Source organism: Solea solea, chromosome 3, assembly GCF_958295425.1.
Source record: "Solea solea chromosome 3, fSolSol10.1, whole genome shotgun sequence".
Taxonomy (NCBI): domain Eukaryota; kingdom Metazoa; phylum Chordata; class Actinopteri; order Pleuronectiformes; family Soleidae; genus Solea; species Solea solea.
The window spans coordinates 35,942,323-35,958,030 of NC_081136.1; the positions used below are offsets into that span (position 1 = coordinate 35,942,323).

Consider the following 15,708-nt stretch of genomic DNA (forward strand, 5'->3'; position numbering starts at 1 on the left):
AGTGGAGGGGAAGACAGCCCACCCTGTGGATGCTGTAGAAAAAAAGGTCAAAGAGGCCACTGTTTACTTTCACTCTGAGGGTGCACGGACCCCCACGGCTGCTGAAGTAGTTCAACCTACTTCTGCTGCACGAACACGCCTACTCACTCTAAAAAGGACTTGTGATGTGACCGATTTCATGCCAGGCCTATTTTTTCGGTTTCAGTCTTTGTGTTGCGCTAAGCTAAACATCCCGACAGCAGTCAACCGAAGCCGCTTTCCGTGAAAAATCCACGTAAAAAAATACCCGTAGTCCCTACAGTTTAAGACACCGAGCATTTTAGCTCAGTTTGAGAAGTAATCTGCGTCTTAACGTTCGTCCTGGTTGCTATACGTTTATTTGTCTAGTTTTTGTTGCACTCTCTGCTGCGTTCGCTCGCTCGTTTGCAGCTAGTGGCGAAACAAAACAAGATGAAAGGTCATTGTGAATGAAAGAGGTATATTCCGGTTCATACTCGGCTGGAGCAGCGGTTAGCGCTCTTTGCCTTTGCAGCAAGAAGACCCGGGTCCTTTCTGCATGGAGTTTGCATGTTTTCCCCGTGTGTGCAGCAGTTTTCTCCGGGTTCTTCTTCCCACAGTACAAAAACATGCAATATTGGGGATTAGGTAAATTGGACACTCTAGATTAACCGTAGGTGCGAGAGTGAGTGGTTGAATGGTTGTTTGTCTCTATTTGTGTCCCTGCGATGGTCTGGCGAACTGTCCAGGCCTGAGATTGGCTCAGCTCCCCCCACAACCCCACAAACAATTATACAGCTAACCCTCTGACCTTCTAAAACAAATCCTCAAAAAAGGACATAAAACATTTGTAAACACTTGTAAAGATGAGTTTTTAATACAAACAACAAGCAGTCCAAGTATTTCTACATTATTAGGGATTGAACTCTCATTAATCTGATCTATACCAGAATATGTATCAATGTATTCTGTACATGTGGGAAGTATTGTTATTTCCTGTTGAAAACAATTTACAAGGACTTTCCTTGATGTTATTTTACACTTTTAGTGGTTAAAACACAAGCCATTCCTCGTTTTAGTCAAGGAGCCCATCGTGTTTCCTCTCACCCTGGCTTTCAAAATAAGAGCTACTGACTCAGTTATTAGTTAAACTTACAAAATAAAGTACATGTTTTTATCTAACGTTTCGTTTCATTTGTCGATAAGTTAGACACGTCCACGCCTTGTTTTAAACGTTTTTCAACTTTGTCGGAGGTTAACGAGGGAAAACATCACGATTGTGAAATGATCGATAAAAACACTACCTTCACATCTTAATTTATGCACAAGTCTCAGTTTCAGTTAAGTTATAAGACAAATCCAGTGAATACACCTTAATTTTAGGGATAAAACACACAAAAAAAGCTGCAGTGTCACAAAAAGGACAAACAACATCGGATCCAAACTAGAGCCCTGTGGAACGCCAACGTTAAACCCACCAGCCTAAGTCTTTACTGCACGGAAATCGCTTCTTAAACTTTGCACGAAAACACAACTATTAAATCATTTATTCATGAACGTGTGGAATAGGGAAAAAAAATTAAAAAAGACATTTTCCCTTTTTTTGTGATGTTATTTTACGTTATCAAATTTCAGCCCAATTAACTAAATAATTAAGTAATTTTTGTCACAGACAACAACAATGCCACTAATCACCTTTAGAAATACATTTTAAAAGAAAATAAGTGATATATAATATCGTAAAAACCAACATGTAGACACATTAAACAATAAATCCATAAGAAATGAGTCAAAAGTGACACTTTTTTGTTTCATTTTTAATTTTTGTTAAATTTTTTGAGGTATGAATATGTATATTTGCACAAACAGAGACACATTCCTACGCTTTAGACATTTCTGCGTCATTTTTAATGAGGTTTTTTTCATGTAGTTAAAGGAGCCGTGCATGCAAAAGCTTCCATGCACAGAGGCTTGCATCTAAACATGCACACACACACACACACACACACACAAAGGTCTTTATAGTTTCATAAGGCTTAGATGAGGTTTAGATACAATCTATGAACCACAAACATAATTACTGGCACTAAAGTGTGCGCTGCTGCTGCAGCAACAGTGAAACTGTTCTTCGGCCACTCTGACCGGGGAGTCTCCACCTTTGTGTGTGTGTGTGTGTGCGTGCACATGCACGTGCTCAGTGAATGGGAGTGAATGGAAACCTGACCAGGGAGTCTCCTGTGTGTGCAGGTTTAGCATCAGCGCCGCAAGTTTTAGAGGAAAACTGTTGTCGATGCTGCTGTTTCTGGTGCTTCTGCTGAAAGCCCACAGACCACAGACGTATACACAACCACACACACACACACAGACACACACACACAGGGATACACACTGCCACACATATATATATATATGGGCCCACAGGTCAACAGAGACACTCCACCATCGCACTCTTCACACTCTCAGTCTCACTCTCGGACGAACGTCCTCCTCCTTGCCGGTTTCGTCTTCGTTCCTCGACACTTCTCTTCTCTTGTTGGACATGTCTCTGCGCTGTGGGACACTGGGTCTTCTGGTCTTACTGGGACTGGCACTGGCACTTGGGAGTCCACACCGCATCAAGCCCAGCGGCGAGAAGCAACCCTCGGAGTCCACCACGAATCTGCTGGTGAGTTTGCCTTCCGGCGTTCCCCAGGGCTGCGCTTTGGATCCGATGTCATTCTCCTTTAAAATGGTTTTATCCATCCTTAAAATACAGGTTTCATTGTAAGGATTCTGTCTTTAAGTAAAGAGGAACTGAGACTTTAGCTCACATTATAAGAGAAATTCAAATTCAATAAGAGATTATTGAATTTCCTCCGCGACTTCATACAGTGACTGCTGATTTTTTATTTTTTACCGTGGATTAACATTTAAGCATTCACACGGAAATGACAGATTATCATTATTACTCATGGTGATATGGGTGAGAGAAGAAAAATCACTGTGGTTGATTTCTGTCTTGTGGTTTTCATCTGTGCTGCAGAGATGCAGTGAAACCAGAGTCTGATTTCACACTTAATCTACTTTTCAAAATCCAGTAGTAGTAATCTAAGTAGAAATGAATGAATGCACAAGTACTGTACACATACATTTCATGACATCACTAAATTACTTTTATTGATATTATCATGTTTCAGTGACGGTTGGACATACATTTGCATTTCAGTGTTTTTAAGTCGAAACAAATAATAAGAAATCTGAACCAAATAATTTGTTTAAGAGCAAAGAAAGTTTATTTTTTCTTTTTTTTTTAATAATATATGAAATTATTTCCCGGAAAAATTTAAATCTCATCAAGTTATGTTTTTTTTTTTTTTAAATTGAAATATGTTTATTTATTTTTGTGTCTTTTCTTCATATTTTAAGATCCAACATTTGGACTTCTGGACTGGAGTGTAGTAGGGGGTGAAAATATGTGACAAACTTTGTCAGATCACAGTAAAACTTTGGTCAGATCGCGATTTTCGCAGGTTCTGATGAGCATGCAGCGTTTAGTGAGTTTTCGTGCACGACGAGGTCTTCAAACGTGCGATCAAAGACTCAGTTTAACTCAGATTCCTGTCGAATTGTGTTGAATTAAAGTCTTTTACTGATACTTTAACAGGAAAATAGTCAAATGCACTTAAGAATAGAATCAAATTCAACTCTCACATTGTTATTGATTTGTGTTCTTCCAGCATCTGAAGGAGCCGGAGGTCGGCAAAGAAGCTCTGTTCAAGTCTGTGGTCAGAGGCATCAACACGTCGTGTCAGGTACAAAATCACACAAACACACGTTTGTTTGTTTGTTTGTTTGTTTGTTTGTTGACAGTGATGAGGAACTTCTCAAACAAAATGTTTTTTTTAGGGGATTTAGATGACATCATTTTTTATTGTCAATAGCAATAGCAAGTTCCTTAGAATAAAAATTAGAGATAAATATAATTTTGAAAGTTGACATAGGTCATTTAAAAGTAGTGTATCGACCAATGTAGTTGTAAAAAAATAAACAAATAATAAATAAATAATCTAAAAACACAACTTAATCTGTTAAAGACAGAAAAAATAAACTCGCCCATAGAGAAAATCAGTGATTTTAACACCACAGCACACAGGAGTTGTTGATCCACTGCTGCCTCCATCACTGAGTTCAAATGTCTTATTTTTGTGTATTCGGCTTTTAAAATCTTTGTTCAGATTTAAATCAGTGACACAAAGTGACCACACGAGGCAGCAGTAGACCAGCAGCTCCTGTGTCCCCGTGAGCTAAAATCACTGATTTTCTCTTTGGGGTTTGGTGTGGGAGAGTGTTTGAAAAGTCTGTCTCACATTGAGACTAAAGCCTGATGAGACTTCAGTTAAATTGTCTGTCCTCCATCTTGTCCACAGAGAAAAGAGGACATCCAGGTGATGAACGCCACTCTGAGCGTCTACATGCATATCTTCTCCAGCATCCTGCACCACCACCACAGCAGAGGCACTGCAGCGCTGCTGGACACTCTGTCCGCCTCGGACCGGCACCAGGTGAAGCTGGAGGTGAAGGCTCTGCAGGAGAAGATGGAGAAGCTGAGGAGGAACCTGAGTGTGGAGAACCACAACACAGAGAACCTGCTGCGAGAACTCAGCAACATCCAGGTACTTGGACCTCTGACAGTGATGGACCTCTGACAGGTGTCTCTCACTCTGTATGTGTGTGTGTCCACATGACATGAATGAGGACGGTCTTCTGATCCTGTCTCATCTACTTTATCTTATCTTGTCCCCTCCTATCTCATCTTGTCTCCCCCATCTCATCTTGTCTCCTCCTATCTTATCTTGTCTCCCCCTATCTCATCTTGTCTCCTCCTATCTTATCTTGTCTCCTCCTATCTCATCTTGTCTCCTCCTATTTATCTTGTCTCCTCCTATCTCATCTTGTCTCCTTCTATTTATCTTGTCTCCTCCTATCTCATCTTGTCTCCCCCATCTCTTCTTGTCTCTCCTCCTATCTCATCTCGCCTTGTCTTGCTTTGTCTCATCTCCTGCTTCACTGCGGTGTGTTCTCATGTCTTCTGTTGTCCTATCAGAGGACGTGTCTGTCCTGACAGAGGACGTGTCTGTCCTGACTTTATTATTTGAACATAATGAATATTATATTGAAGTGAATCATGAAACGACATGAAAAGGTGTTTTATACAATTCTAGAGGATGTAGTGAACGAATGAACGAACGAATGAATGAATGAATAAATGAATGAATGAACCCTGATGTCTCATATCTTCTCTCTGTCTGTGCAGGTCGATGACCAGGTGAACCAGCGGAGGGCGCTGGCTGAGTTCCAGATGGTTTATCAGGCTGCGTCTCTGATCATGGACACGCCCACTAACTCTGACCAATAGGAATGCTGGGAAGTGTTCTCCATGACAACTAATCCTCTCTCATTAACATAATCTCAGTCCGGTGCTTGTTTGTTTCCATGACGTCACACTTTCATGTATTTATTGTTATTTATGGAGTAACTTCAGGTCAGAGTTTAATATAATTTAATTTAATTTAATTTAATCTTAATTTAACACATTTTTTATTTATGACTCGTTTATTTACATAATTTATTTTCTCATTATGGAACTGTCTTTGTTTGTTTTCTTTTCAATAAAAGCAGCAACAAACCAAGCTTTGAGTTTTTCATCATTTCCGACAACAGAGATTAACAGTAATCTGAAATCGTCTAATCTGGTCAAAAACCTTCTGTATATAAAATGCCAATAATCAATAATATAATCTGATGTTGTCTCGATAATCTCATATGAATAATCTCTAATATAAAACAATCTAATGTCATAAAATGTCAAATGCAAATTTGTAAATTATAGTTTTTAAATTTCCCTCTAAATAATCTAATCTAATCTGACACTGATTATAAAGGTGTGTGTGTGGCGACTGCGGGGTTTTTCCCTCACTGTAAAAAATTACTTCACTGAAACTTCACTTTCGTCCAAACGTTTAGAAAAACTGTATCATCTCATGTGACGTTTGAGTGTCAACGTCACGAAAAAAAAATCTTAAATTATGCATTTATATATATATATATGGTATTTATACAGCGGCTAAAAGTCCAATTTTACAGATTTACCCTAAATGTCTCACACGATGGACATCTATAAAACTGAAACTCACATTGAAGTTAAAATCTTAAAAAAAACCCTTAAAATTATTCTTTTTTTAAAAACGTACCAATGTCCCAGAAATGCGCCATATGCTAATGAAGTAAATGTACAAGTGTCCGCTAAATCTCACACGAAGGACGTCTACAAAACTAAAATTCACAGGTGTTACCTGAACGCCTCACGGGCAAAAACAAATATTTATTGACGTGTCGTGAACGCCTCTCGTACCTCAGCAGCCAATCACAGCGCCGCAGGTGTTTCGCAGCACGCGCTCAACTGGCGGACGTGTTTGAGGACGGCGCCGTTTCTTCTGCTGAGTTCAGGGTTCAGAGCGCGTCGCTCCGCCGCCATGTTCGTGAAATCAGCAGGTCACGTGAGTAACTCTGGCACGAGCCACCATGACTCAGCGTTTTTAAGCTAGTCTGGTGACACACAAGCGAATAAAGGAAAGTTTTGTGTTTTTTCGCAGAATAATTCCATAAACTGTGGTTGTTTGAGGTACTGCACCAAGAACAAGACATTTAAAAACGGAAGTTAAAGTAAATTTACACATTTCGTTGACTTGAATATACTTCAAAAGTACAAATACACTAAAAATAGCAGCCTGGCCTCAGAGATAAACAGTTTTATGCCACTTAAAAAAGAGTCAGTTTAAGTCTACGATATCTTAAGAACACATTTCACGTCTTTATCTCACTGTGAGACAGACTTTTACAACAGGAAACTGAAGTTTGTAAAGAACTCACTCTCCCACACCAAAGCCCATAGAGAAAACCAGTGATTTTAACATCACACACACACAGGAGTTGTTGATCCACTGCTGCCTCCATCACTAAGTTCAAATGTCTTATTTTGTCACTTCGGCATTTAAAATCCTACATTTGGATTAACTTTAGTGACACAAAGTGACCACACGAGGCAGCAGTAGACCAGCAGCTCCCGTGTCCCTGTGAGCTAAAATCACTAATTTTCTCTATGGGGTTTGGTGTGAAGTGTTAGAACTCATCATTATTTACGTGCTGTAGCTTGTAGTTCGCCCTGTTGTCCAGCAGAGGGCAGTACTTTGACCTACAGCACGTTTTTTTGACCTAATCTTTGTGATGTCATGTGACCGGAAACGTGGAAGTTGTCGTTGGAACGTTTTGGATATAAAACTTTTAAAATTTCCTTAACTAGTGTCTATATCTATATTATATTTTGACTAACTGGTTTGTGTTTAATGATCATTTTTGTTCGGTTGTTGTTGTTGTTGTTGTTTTTTTTTTTAACTTTGAGTGATTTTGTAAACAAACATGAATTTATTGATTTATTTATAGTCAATGATGATTGTTTACAGTAATATTTTATTTTGTCTCTTCAGCTGAAATTTTGTGAAAATTTCACACTGGTGTCTGAAGAGAAACTAATGTGAATTCCCTCAAAACCTGTGAAACCTCTTCCTGTGTGTGTGTGTGTGTGTGTGTGTATGTATGTGTGTGTATGTGTGTGTATGTGTGGGGGATACCCATGTGTTTAACACTTGTCTCCTTCCTGTTTTCTGTTGTCTGTTGTTGATCCAGAGTAAAAAATGGTTACTTTGACATTTAATTATTACTCATTTAGAAAACGTTTGTGTGTGTGTGTGTGTGTGTGTGTACACGTCATATACTTTCACATTCCTGCTGTTTGCTTGTTTTTAAACGAACAATTTCCAATGGATTTCATGTGGCCCTCCAAACAATATCAAGTTGTAACGAGTCATTTCTATATGTTTTTATTTTTAAATGAATAGATTAATTTTGCATCAGAAATATGTTTTTATTTTTTTTTTATTGTTGCATATTAAAACAACCACTTATATTTTAAAATGATCCAAATCCAACTTTATTTGTAAAGCATGTTAAAACACAGAGGACCAAAGTGCTGTACAGAATAATGGATAAAAGACAGAAAAGCTCACACGAGGCAATAGAGTACATATACAAAAAGGAATTAATATTAATATTGATGATAGGAGCTCATAACGACTAACTGTTGCTTTTACCAAAACCGTTGGGCTTTATTTTTTTTACTTTACTGGCCTCGACTGACCACACGAGACTGTCAGGGGCCCACAGCTCATTTGAGTTTGAGACCCCTGCTTTAGAGTAACTTCATTTGTTAATTAAAATATCGATATTTGCCCTGGTGTAGCGATTATGCACGAGGAAAGACAACAATGTATTTGTGACTTTATTTTAAATAACTTACTGGTTGATGACGCACACACACACACACACACAGACAGACAAACCCTTTCATTTACAATAAAACATGTCTCTGCAGCTCAAACACTTTCACTTTCCGTTTGTAGTTTGACGAGAACAGATTCTTTTCAAACTCCTCACACCTCGGGGTCTCTTCATGACATCATGACACTTCCTGTTGTCGTCTTTACTGAAACATGACAGATGAATGAATGAATGAATGAATGAAATGCCTCCGTTTGCACTAATGAGTCAAACCGCTCCGTAATTGTCCTGAAATGGTGTCGCAGACGTCAATAAAAACATTTCTTCTTCTGTAGAACACGGCGGCCATTTTGTACATCATAGTTGCTGCGTTCCATTTGTAGTCGGAACTCGGATTTTAGGATTTTTATCGCACCCAACAATGGCGGACGCCACGCTGCCATTTTCTTTAGCAGCACCCACCGTCACACCTTAGAGTAAATAACAAAAATAACTTTCATTTACATGTGAACGACGCCTCCTAAAGTCGGATTTTCAACTTAGAAAACCCGACATGACGTCGCCCGTCGAGTTCACCACACTCCAGAAGTCGCAAATGTATCTCAGGCTAGCCATCGCGAGCGTTACTGGCCAATAACAAAGCGCTAAAGAGCGCAGTATTTTACACAAACGCAGAAACAGTGCTGCGACGCGGTTTTACCGTGTTTAAAATCTGGGAATTGAATTCAAAATCCGAGGTCAATGATCTCAGAAATTCTGAGTTCTGACTACAAACGGAATCTAGCGTAAACCCCTTAAGTAGTAGTTTAGGCCGGAATCACCAGAATTTTTTTTTCCTCTTTAGATGTCGGAAATGTAAACGGCATAGCCAATCGTTAGCAATGCCGGTCGATAACGAAGCGCTACGTGGTATTTTGTGCACACACAAAAACAATCATCTTGGAAATTCTGAGTTACAAATGGAATGAAGCGTAAATCCCTAAACTGGGAAATGTATAAAACTGTGCCCAAAAAATCTTTTTGTGACTCACTCACTCTCCCACACCAAAGCCCAGAGAGAAAACCAGGGATTTTAACATCACACACACAGGAGTTGTTGATCCACTGCTGCCTCCATCACTAAGTTCAAATGTCTTATTTTGTCACTTTGGCTTTTGAAATCCTACATTTGGATTAACTTTATTGACACAAAGTGACCACACAAGGCAGCAGTAGACCAGCAGCTCCTGTGTGTGTGTGTGTGTGTGTGTGTGTGAGCTTAAATCACTGATTTTCTCTATGGAGTTTGGTGTGGGAGAGTTCCTTGTGTCCTCGTTCATATCTTACACTGGTTCTAGTAACTAACTATAGTAGCTATAGTTAGAATAATATCGGGCGTGAAACCACGACGCTTAAATAAAACCAGTCATGTGACATTTCTGTCTACAAATGGAGAAATTGGGGAATGTTCCTCTTTTTTTTTCTTTCTGATGAAACCACGGAGGCGACGCTGAGCTCATCGTTCGTAATCGTTTCCGTGAAGGAGAAGTCGAGTTGAGACGGGTTCTGACTTCCGCCGCAGGCCGCGTCGCTCCATGAACGCCGCCGAGGAAAGCTGATTTTCCCGGCACCGGGAACGTCCAGAATTCCCGCCACACACTCTGGAGTCCCGGATCTGGGGGGAGAGGGGGATGGGGGGGGGGGGGGGGGGGGTTATGGCGCTGGCACCAGGCTTGAAGCTGATGTGTGACGAGTGGGAGACCCCTCACCCGCTATGAAGTTTGGTGAAGGAAACCACAGTTCACACCTCGATCATCTCTGCTTCGCACCTTCTCTCTCTCCCCTCTCGCTGTGCGTGTCTATGTCTCTCTGCCGCTTTGCCTCACTTGCCCTCTGAGATATAAATGAAAGCTTCAAACACTTATGAGACAACCCCTGTGAAAGAGACACACGGCTGTCACTGCGTCTGTCGCTGCGTCTGTCGCTGCGTCTGTCTCTGCGTCTGTCACTGCGTCTGTCGCTGCGTCTGTCACTGCGTCTGTCACTGCGTCTGTCCGTCAGTCAGGGAGGTCTTGACCCGTCCGACACTTCAGGAAACCGTACCGTGAAGAACCGCGACATGTTGGCGTCGGCGGCGAGGACAGTGGTGTGTCTGTCCCTGTGTCTGTGTGTGTGTCAGGTCAGAGGCTCGCACATCCCGTCCAAGATGAACCGGACCCTCCAGAACCTGCTGCAGTACTATGTGAGTACGAACACTGCGAGTACAGCGAGTACAGCGAGTACCGCGGCCGCTGATACTGTGAGTACTGCGGGTGTAACAGTTAGTGCGAGACCTGTACCTCTGTTAGTTAAACCTGTGCTTTTGTGTTTTTGTTGCCCCGCGGTTTCTGTTTCCTCCTGCTGCTGTTTCTCACCACACACACACACACACACACACACACACACACACACACACACATGCACACACATGCACACACACACACACATGCACACACATGCACACACTTTCAATGTTCACGTCTTTATCTCACTGTGAGACAGACTTTTCCAACAGGAAACTGAAGTTTGTGAACATCTCACTCTCCCACACCAAAGCCCATAGAGAAAACTAGTGATTTTAGCTCACAGGGACACAGGAGCTGCTGCTCTGCTGCTGCCTCGTGTGGTGACTTTGTGTCACTGAGGTCAATCTGAACAAAGGACTTCAAAAGCCGAAGTGACAAATGAACACATGTGAACTCAGTGATGGAGGCAGCAGTGGATCAACAGCTCCTGTGTGATGTGACGTTAAAATCACTGGTTTTCTCTATGGGCTTTGGTGTGGGAGAGTGAGTGCTTTACAAACTTCAGTTTCTGGTTGGAAAAGTCCGTCTCACAGTGAAATAAAGACGTCAAACTTGTTCTTAAGACGTCGTAGACTTAATTTGATGTAGATTTTATTCGCTAAGGGTTTTGTTAAGGGGAAATCTGATCTTTTTTTTTTCTTGTGTTTGTGCAGGCGGTCATTTTAAGTGTCAGAATCTGCCATAAAACACTTAAATAAACCTGAATTATCCCTTAATTACCACTTAATACATGCAAATATAAATTTCACAACATCCAAGTCATTATTGAGTCAGTCCGGCTTGACCTCACACACTTAAGTGTAATTGTGCGGTCCGATCGTTCTTGAACGCGCCGTAAAGTTTCACGACTGTTTGATTGTTGTTTTGTTTTAAAACCTGAACAAAAACAAAAGTTTTGAGTTTTAAAAACCTGTTTTCTCATCTTTTTTTTCATTTAGAAAATTCAACCTAAAGACAGATTCTCCGGGAAACCCGTGTTCGCCAGAGAGCCGCTCTACAGCAGGATGGAGGTAAATCACGACGTTTATGCTCCACATCAAATATTCTGTCAATTATGGTCTTTATTAGAAGTTTGGTCCATAAAATGTCTGAATAATTCAGTTTTAACAAAGAAACCAGAAAAGATGCTGAAAAATGACATTTATTGAAGTTTAACACCGGAGAGAGGAAACGGTTGTCAAGTTTCCTGAAGTCGAAGTTAATTCAGACCAAACTGTTGTCTTCAATTTCAAATTCGTTCTATTTTTAGCGACTAAAATAACGTTTTATTTGAGGTTATTGTGAATTTTTGTAATGATGTAATCAGCACTGAAGAATCCGAGGGTTTTTCCCTGTTCTTTAAATTCTTCTCTCAGTGACTCATCTCATGTTTAATCCACTTCATCATAATTTCAAAACATGACTCAATATCTTCATTTAATCCCTGATTAAAAAAACCCTGATGATGATGTCACGTAGCTGGATTGTTTTGACCTTTGACCTGTGCCTTGGATCCACGATACGGACACATTATAGGAACTTTGTCGTCGCGTTTCTCCGTCAGCGAGCGTCATTTCCTCTCAGGCCCACTCTGCAGCTGCTTTTAGCTCCTGTGAGGCGGGCGTGGGCGGGGCCAGGGGGACGGGGGGGGGGGGGCTCCAGACCACACCACACCAAACCACACAGTTTGTTTCCACTGTGTGAAAAGTTTTCACCAAGAACGAGACGGTTGAGAAGTTTGACACTTTTGCAGGGAAATGAAAACTGTTAAATCAAAAATAATCCAAAAGAACTGACGCGTAGGCGGCGGCATTACCTGAGTAGTTTGCGCCCCCTGGTGGCAGATTAACAAAAAAGTCTCCCACACCAAACCCCATAGAGAAAATCAGTGTCAAGAGTGAGTTAACAAAGACACAAACTTCAAATGGTAAAAAATAAAAGTAAGAAGTCACGCAGGTTTTATGAAGTCTTTTTTTTTCCTCTTTAACACGATCCCTTAAATAAACCGCGTCTGTTTTTCTTTTGCCAGATAAAGCACTTGTTTATGAGCAGCGTTTTGGAGACGTACGAGAAGCTGATTGGTCAGATGTTGAAGCAGCTGCCGACACCGACTCCCCTGACCGCCGCCGCCGCCGCCGCCACGCCCGGGTCCCCGAGCGTGGACGTGAGGGCGGAGCTAAACTACATCTTACACAAGGTCAAGGACCTGAGGAAACACCGCTACCAGGAGCAGAGTGAACTGGTGCAGCATCTGCAGAGCCTCGGACGCATCCAGGTACTGACCCTCACAGCGCCCTCTGCTGTCGGGCCTCTGCTCAACACCAGAGCTGTGAGAAAATATCCAGACACGCAAACATCGCGATATTTAATCGCATGAGCTCGATGGAAATTTTGACCTTAAAGAGATTTAAGGTCAACTTACACGTGATAAAAGAGATTTTATCACGTCTAAGTTTAAGTTTAATTCCATGATTAGCAGCTACTTTCATTAGGATGAAAGTAGCTATAATCGCGATAATCGTCTAACTAAAGAATTAAAAGTGCTACGTTCTCTTTGCGACGTTCCAGCATTTTTCTTTAGTCCGTTCTTTAGTCATTCCTGTGATGAGCGCCACCGTGAGTTGCCGCGACACAATGACACTTTCTCGTCAAATGTGTTTTGAAACACGATATTTTTAACGTTAAAATTAAGATATTTATTTCCGATGTTTATCACATACATATTTTCTGTAACAATATTTTTGGCCCCGCCTCCCCCAATGACATCACAAACTTTTTTCTTTCTCTCTCCACCAGATGGATAACTTTGTCGTGCAGAGCAAAGCATTGTGGGAGCTGCCGTGGCTCTACGAGCAGGCTAGCTCGCTGTCTAATGAAGTCAAGATGCAGAGGAGGAGGCGCCGGCGCCGGCGGCAAGCGCAGAGGGTCAAAGCTCCGCCCAGAGTATGAGACGTGAAGACAACGGCCACTAAAAAATAACACAAAAATGTTTTTTTTTAAGCACATTCTTAATAATTAATTGACATAAAATGAGATTACTGCATAATCAATCCTGTCATTAGCTGGAATAATCTGTCATTTGTCCTGTTGTTGAGCTGAAATGTATGTAATTTAACTCTGTAATTTGTTTAATTTATTTAATTTAATTTAATGTATTTTTATTTTGTTGTATAATCACCTGGAAACACTTGATATATATAAAATATAAAGATGGAGAAAAGGATGATACTTGAAAAAAAAAACAAAAAACATATTTTTATATTATAAAGATAGTCTTTTAATTAAAAAATAAGTATTTTTTTAATGTTGTTGAACCAAGTAAACTTTCCCAGTGACTGAAACGACCTCCTTCACTGTGCTCTGATTGGTGGAGGAGAGAGAAGGTGGGCAGTGCCAGGCTGACAGTATATATATTGATTTGTATTCGACTGTTGTGATTTTAAGTATTTATTTTTTGATATTTATTATTGTGTATGTATTATTATTATTATTATTATTATTATTATTATGATCATTTCATTGAAACAAGAATTAAACAGATTGAACCTCATGTGTAACGCTTTACCCGTCTGGTTATTTCCTTTAACGACTCTCCGCTCTTTGTTTACGCTTCGTTAAAAAGATATTTCTCGAACTCTTTGATTGAAAACAAAGTCAAGATGGAAGCGTTTCTGCAAAACAGTCGCTCTGACGACTTAGTTTTTTCTTGTTGTTAAACTCTGTGACGCACACGTGGGTGTCGTCGGCGCAACGTATGATCACAATGTTCCGTATAATTCACAGTTTGAAAAATGTAAAAAATGAAAGCGGCCCCACGGCTGTGCTTTGGGGTTCTCCAGACAAGAGCTGCAAGTACGGATTAGTCCATTAATCTGACGATATTTATTATTTTTATGGATTTATAGTATTATTGGTGAAATAAATCTGTTACTAAATGAATCATCAGTTATTTTAATAATCGATTACTCAGTTTAAAAGTGATTTTCCAGTTTCTGAAATGTGAATATTTTCTGGTTCTTCTTTAAAATGGATTCATTTTGAGGTTTGTGGACACAAACGAGACGTTTGACAGACACTGATGGACGTTTCCTGGTGTTTTATAGACTGAAAGACTTGTCGATTAATCGGGAAATCGATCGTCACGTGAATAGATCTTGAATAAAATCTTTAGCAGTATAATCGTTGCAGCCCTGATTCATACCTTAACGAGCAAAATTTACATTTAAGGACATTTAAAGACCTTTAATGTCAAATATCTGACATATTTCACTTCCTGGTTAAAGGTGCATTTGTTCATTCAGACAAAAAACTGAATCCATTATCTACAACAAACTTAACTGTTGTTAAATGTGAATATTGTCTTGGGTAAGCTAACCCTAACCTTCTGCTGTATAATGGAAACTTTTTACAGTTTTTTTGTCTCTAAACAACATTGTTGTTGAAATAAGTGACATTTGTGTGAGTTTGAAGTCCTTGTTTGAGTCGTCGTGTGTTTTTGTGCTTGTGCAGCAGCTCAGACCCTGAACCTGTGACTGTGATGTCACTTCTTGTAAACCATGCGTTGCTTTCTTTTACAGTAACTTGTAGCCTTTACCCACAATGCACCAGTGTGTGTGTGAGTGACTTCTAAGAATCTGAGCTGTGCTTTCCCACAGCAGCTGAAGATGCATGTGTGTGTGTGTGTGTGTGTGTGGTCAGTAAATAGTCTTAAAGGAAACTTACAAAAAAAAGTTGTTTTTAATGTAAACTTTACTGTTAAGTGTCGTGTGTGTGTGTGTGTGTGTGCGCATATGTGTGTATATATATATGTGTGTGTTGAAAAATAAATTTTGCACCGTTGTCATGCTTCAAAATGCATAAAGAAGAAATGTGAGTGAGACAAAAAAAACATTTGAGTTAGCGATTTATTGCAAACAACCATTAAAGTGAAATAGAATGTTCATCAGCTGATCAAAAGTTTAAGAGCAAAAAAACCCAGAAGTAGAAATAAAATGTTCAAAAAAGACTCGGTAATGACGAGCTACGTCATTCTTGG

At 40.2% G+C, this 15,708-nt stretch overlaps 2 protein-coding genes across 3 annotated transcripts; both read left to right on the plus strand.

The window, feature by feature from the left end:
- Positions 1–218: 218 nt before the first annotated feature.
- Positions 219–5,872, plus strand: LOC131456371 (uncharacterized). The gene is made up of 4 exons (XM_058624656.1): positions 219–2,662; positions 3,714–3,788; positions 4,404–4,649; positions 5,291–5,872. The coding sequence occupies exons 1-4, from the start codon at positions 2,288–2,290 to the stop codon at positions 5,390–5,392; spliced, it is 798 nt and encodes a 265-aa protein (XP_058480639.1). The 5' UTR covers positions 219–2,287; the 3' UTR covers positions 5,393–5,872.
- Positions 5,873–6,188: 316 nt separating this feature from the next.
- ifng1 (interferon gamma 1) lies at positions 6,189–14,137 on the plus strand. Of its 2 annotated transcripts, none has more exons than XM_058624673.1 (4): positions 6,189–6,533; positions 11,633–11,704; positions 12,703–12,948; positions 13,470–14,137. In XM_058624673.1, exons 1-4 carry the CDS (start codon positions 6,510–6,512, stop codon positions 13,620–13,622), a joined length of 495 nt encoding a protein of 164 aa, XP_058480656.1. In that variant the 5' UTR covers positions 6,189–6,509; the 3' UTR covers positions 13,623–14,137. The 2 variants fall into 2 exon arrangements, with proteins under 2 accessions (XP_058480656.1, XP_058480654.1); XM_058624671.1 differs by lacking the exon at positions 6,189–6,533 and adding an exon at positions 10,077–10,591.
- Positions 14,138–15,708: the final 1,571 nt, after the last annotated feature.

What these genes read in the sequence shown, in the direction of transcription:
- ifng1 (XM_058624671.1), top strand. Translation starts at nt 10,469, where the DNA reads ATGTTGGCGTCGGCGGCGAGGACAGTGGTGTGTCTGTCCCTGTGTCTG. An exon ending in CGCTCTACAGCAGGATGGAG is followed by an intron (nt 11,705 to 12,702) that starts GTAAATCACGAC and finishes TTCTTTTGCCAG; the next exon opens with ATAAAGCACTTGTTTATGAG. An exon ending in AGAGCCTCGGACGCATCCAG is followed by an intron (nt 12,949 to 13,469) that starts GTACTGACCCTC and finishes TCTCTCCACCAG; the next exon opens with ATGGATAACTTTGTCGTGCA.
- LOC131456371 (XM_058624656.1), top strand. Translation starts at nt 2,288, where the DNA reads ATGCTGCTGTTTCTGGTGCTTCTGCTGAAAGCCCACAGACCACAGACG. An exon ending in AGTCCACCACGAATCTGCTG is followed by an intron (nt 2,663 to 3,713) that starts GTGAGTTTGCCT and finishes GTGTTCTTCCAG; the next exon opens with CATCTGAAGGAGCCGGAGGT. An exon ending in GAGAACTCAGCAACATCCAG is followed by an intron (nt 4,650 to 5,290) that starts GTACTTGGACCT and finishes CTGTCTGTGCAG; the next exon opens with GTCGATGACCAGGTGAACCA.